Source organism: Octopus sinensis, linkage group LG3 (genome assembly GCF_006345805.1).
Source record: "Octopus sinensis linkage group LG3, ASM634580v1, whole genome shotgun sequence".
NCBI classification, from domain to species: Eukaryota; Metazoa; Mollusca; class Cephalopoda; order Octopoda; family Octopodidae; genus Octopus; species Octopus sinensis.
The window spans coordinates 14,347,174-14,352,173 of NC_042999.1; the positions used below are offsets into that span (position 1 = coordinate 14,347,174).

At 36.2% G+C, this 5,000-nt stretch overlaps 1 protein-coding gene across 1 annotated transcript in view; it reads left to right on the forward strand.

Annotated features, from left to right (window-relative positions):
* Window positions 1-425: 425 nt before the first annotated feature.
* LOC115209299 (tumor necrosis factor ligand superfamily member 10) overlaps window positions 426-5,000 on the forward strand; it is a 321,447-nt gene continuing 316,872 nt past the window's right edge. Inside the window, exon 1 of the mRNA XM_029777636.2 lies at window positions 426-2,114. Within this exon, the coding sequence (XP_029633496.1) occupies window positions 1,698-2,114 (417 nt within the window). The 5' untranslated portion in view covers window positions 426-1,697. The remainder of the gene's footprint in view (window positions 2,115-5,000) is intronic.

The following is a 5,000-nucleotide window of genomic DNA, read 5'->3' on the forward strand; positions in this document are numbered from 1 at the left end:
TCTTCTTTTTTTTTTTTTTGTAATTATATGTAGATTTAAGCTGACTAGTGTGAATACATTTGCTGAGAAGAAAAAAAAAATCGTTAATTATATTGTTATTATCGGAAAACCGCTTTTTCCAGGGAGATTGCGATTGTTAGTAAGACAGATACACAGAGATAATTCTATTACAGACTTTTTCCCCTTATATTTTTTATTATTGCTTCTATAATTTCACTATCACACCACACACGAAATTACTCCCACGAGATACCTTTTACTCTCTGTTCTGCTCGAATATATTCGGTATTCTTGTAATAAGTTATAAGGTATTTTATCTGTGCTTTATTAAGTCTCCGCACACACTCCAGCGTACGAATGTATGTCTGCAAGTAAGTATGTAAGTGCTCTGATCATCTGAGACACGCCATTGGCTATACGATGCGACGTCATAGTTTGTGTATGTGAGGAAGGTCAGGTTTCGTTTAGTAGTTCCCGTACTGTGCGGGTCGCCAGTTCTGTAGATAGCATGACCCTCCGTATATACAGGTCGAGGAAACCAGCGGCATTTGTCCATTTCTTTTGACGCTTAACTTATGTTTTTTTATACACACATCTCACCGGACCAGATGGATTTTAGCCGTTGAATATTGATATTTATTTATATTCTTCTACTTCGAGAGCGAACTTTCTTCGTTGTGTTGGTTGCAAGCGTGCATCTGAGTTCGCTTATTTTCACTTTGTCTAGATTGCATTTATATATAATAATATACACATACATATGTACATATATATTTAAACATCAATATTTTTTATTTACAAATGCCTCATTGTGCTTAATCTGAAATATCTGTTTGAGAGCAGTTCTTTTTTAACCGGCGAACTACATTTATATACAATTTTATTATCCCACTTGTTGTTGTGTGTGCGTAAGGAAATATCAGCTGTTACTTTCTTTCATTCATATTGTTTCAAATCGAACTTGGTACCAAATTCGCTTCATAGTCAGCCATTACAGGAGTATTTCATGCGAAAATCCACAACCAATTCTGTAAAGAACTGCTATATAGATAAAGTGTCTTTTTTATGTTTGAAGATATTGTAAAGAATATTGAAGAGTAAGCAAGTTGAATCACACGGCAGCGTAGCAACATTGGTGGTATATTTTTTTTCCGGAGGTAACCAACGACTAGAACTCACTGAAATTCGGGACTTTAAGCATGAGAACTTGGATTTTGACTACTCCAACCGTAGCGCAGGGAATACCTTCTTGACGTGAGGAATTACAGGTTATTTTAAGTCATAACTGACAAAACCCGCACGGAGTTTATAAATAGGAGTGGAACCGATACCATCGTGTTAAGCGGGAGAAAAAGCACACCGATTCCAAGTGCAGTTTTATGTGTTTATACTTGTGTTTTGCATGAATGTGTGTATGTATTTACATGTATGTAGATGAATATATCCGTTGAATACGAGTTTATGAGTTTCAGGGAACTACCGAAAATTACATATATATATATTTTTTTAAATTTGAGATAAAACATTCTAAGGGTAAACAACCTGGTGGCTACCAACTGGGATCTCATAGGTTGAAACGAAGGGTCGACACAGTGAAAATTGCCAGCACGGTTGATATAACAAAATAAAGAATTAAGGAAATAATTGAAAGAGTGAGAGAAAAAGTTGCGTGAAAGAGGTGTGATATAAAAAATAAAATGATGTCGAACTTACCCGAGTTTGCCCCTCTTCAGAAGGGGCAACCTTCGAATGTTGAACATAAGCAACAAATGGATACGATTATGGAAGAACTAAAGGTGCTAAATAATAAGGTTCGTGCACTTTTCGTCTCGGTTTTAGTCGGCATCGTGGTGTTAATTATTGTTATAGCTGTACTATTCGTAAACTTCAATAGTGAACTTAAGAACCATTCTCATGCACCGAAGGTCGGGGAACAAATATCTAAAATGTTAAATCGCGAAAACGAGGAATTATGTGTTCCATGTGACAACCTGAGACTCGGTCCCAGTATCGAAGAAGACAGATTTTTGGACAAGCTTACAAGGAAAGATGATCCTAAAGGGGAGCAGTGTTGTGTTGAAAGTCCAAAACAGTTACTGGATATGCTCAATCTAGTAAGTCAATTTGTTTTAATATTTTATTATAAATCAAAGTAACCTTATTAAAACTATGTTGAGATTAACAACAACAACAATAACGACAACAAAAACAGGATCAATGACAAATGCTATATATATATATATATATATATATATATTTAATATAAAATTAATTAAGGGTAGAAATTGATATTTATCAATTAAAACCAGTGATCTAGCATATTAAAAAAGAATCCGAAGATTAAAATATTTATATATACCAATTAAGGACTGAACACGAAAAGTGGACAGTCAACATGCTAGATATAGACGTCAAATCGCCATTCTCCACAAAGATTATGTTCTCAAATCAAACTTTTGTGCTGAGTTTGATTTGAGAACATAATCTTGTGGAGAATGGCGATTTGACGTCTATATCTAGCATGTTGACTGTCCACTTTTCGTGTTCAGTCCTTAATTGGTATATATATATATATATATACATATATATATATTTATATATTATCATATATTATAATATCAATAGCACAGTATCTAACGTGTTGTGGTTCCAAATTCTCATATTTGCTGTTTGCCAGATTCACTTCTCCTTTACATTGTTTGTTGATAACCAAGACTTAGCCGCGCGCGTGTGTACATACATAGCTTTGTGTTTACGTGTATGTATGACAGAATGTGTGTGTGTGAATGTGTACATGGGTACATCTGTTTATTTGTGTGTGTGTGAGAGAGAGAGAGAGAGAGAGAAGGAGTGTGTACATACGTATTTCTGTTTATGTGTGTATGACCGCGTACATATGTACCTCTGTGTGTGTGTGTAATTCAATGTGTTTGTGTGACTACCTACATACCTACCTCTGTATATTTATGTGTGATTGGGTATGCATGTATGAGTGTGTACATGTATGTGCTTGTAATTGTGTGCGTGCATGTTTGTGTGTGCAATCTGTGTATGCATATCTATCTATCTATCTATCTATCTATCTATCTATCTATCTATCTATCTATCTATCTATCTATCTATCTATCTATCCATCTACCTATCTATCTATCCATCTAACCATCTATCTATCTATCTATCCCCCTATCTACCTACCTATCTATCTATCTATCCATCCATCTAACCATCTATCTATCTATCTATCTATCCATCTATCACAGCGTGAATATATGTACATAATGCGCGTGTGTGTGTGTTTGTGCCCATATATGTATGTATATGCGTGAGTGCGTGCACGCGAGGAGAAAGAAAGAAATTATTGACATTTCTGTGTTATAGTAAAGCAATCCTGCTACTATCAACAACATTGTGACAGATGGTGGGGGGTGCGGCGGTGAGCGAACCACTTGCAACGAACCGGTTTCGATATCTGTTTGTAATTGCTTTATTTCACTCACGTGCATCGCTAATTGCCCCAAAGAAAGATGTGAAACCAATACGACGTTGCCCAAACAATATCGACAACCCTGAAAAATCTGTGTTAAGCCTTTATGCTATTAAAACAAGCCAACTGCAAATAAGAGTTCCGTATATTTTTTCTATACACTAGCATATCATTCTGTTTATTATCTATCTAACTATCTATATTTCTGCATATCTGTGTGTGTGTGTGTATTTATTGCACACACAAGTCTTACCCATAAAACATACATGCGTGTGTGTATATATTCAAACATAGTATAGTTATTCGCACATACTCTTTCTATATATTTTTCACAACTTCCCCACCGTTGATTAGTTCTCTACTTTTTACTGCCGAATCTATCGTTTTATGTGTATTATTTTATATAAAACAACCACGCACATCAGTTGGTGTCTTCCGTATACTATTCAATATAAAATATCTACTCACAATAGTGTTAAACGTTAAAGTTATTTTATACAAAAACATCTTCACACGCCAATAAACGTCGTTTGTGTGTACCAGCAGATATACAGACAAAAAAAATACACTACCCCACCCACCCATAACCCTGGGTGAGATAAAGCCGCTGAAGTATGATAAGTAATTAATTAATCTCAATTAGATTGTCAAATAACCTGAAATGTATTTACAAGGGTGACAAACAAGTGCTTTTTATGTGTAAAAGTGATTAAGTTGTTTGGTTCGTATCGTCTCTGATCGAATCGTCGACATTCTGGCTTTCCTATAATCAGAGATTTATTATTCATTCTAACAAAAACCAGTGCCGACTTTAAGCAATTGCCCGCGGGTACCCGCGGGGCTAGGGGTTCAATGCTAATCTGTTTATGTTGTTGTGTATGTAGGGGGCCTCCGTACTTTACTTTGCCGGGGATGGGGAGCGGCTATCATTCTGTTAAAATGGCCCTAGTTGTGGCCGCACACAGCTTTTTTTTTTTCAAGTACAGTCTTACTCTCGGTGTATGTTATCGACTGTCCCACTTTTTCTTTATTTTTTTATTTTTAATACGGTAGGATGTGATTTGAAGGTAATTTGGCCGCTATTTCCAGCTCGTCGTGCAACCACTTAAAGGCGCCCTCTTGTTAAGCAATGAACTGTAGACTAGTAAATCCCTGTGAAACCGAGAAGGTTGGCAGAAACGTAGAGTGACGGTCACTTAGTTACGGTCATCCTCCACTTTCTCAGTTCAAATCTCACCGGGATCAACGTAGCGTTTTATCTTTGTAGGGTCGATAAACAATGCCGAGGGCCTCACTGGTCTAGGGGCCAGATTCTGATTTATTGTTGTCAATAGATGAATACACTGGCCCTCAGTGCATTGAATTGCTTGGGGGCCTATAATGCCCCTAAGACGGCTCAGTCGATAAAATTGGAAAATACTGGGGTCGATTTATATTTTCTTACGATGCATAATATGTTGTTTTTGTGTTTTAAATATTCCGGACTCTTTCTCATCCTATTCAAACACTTAAACAT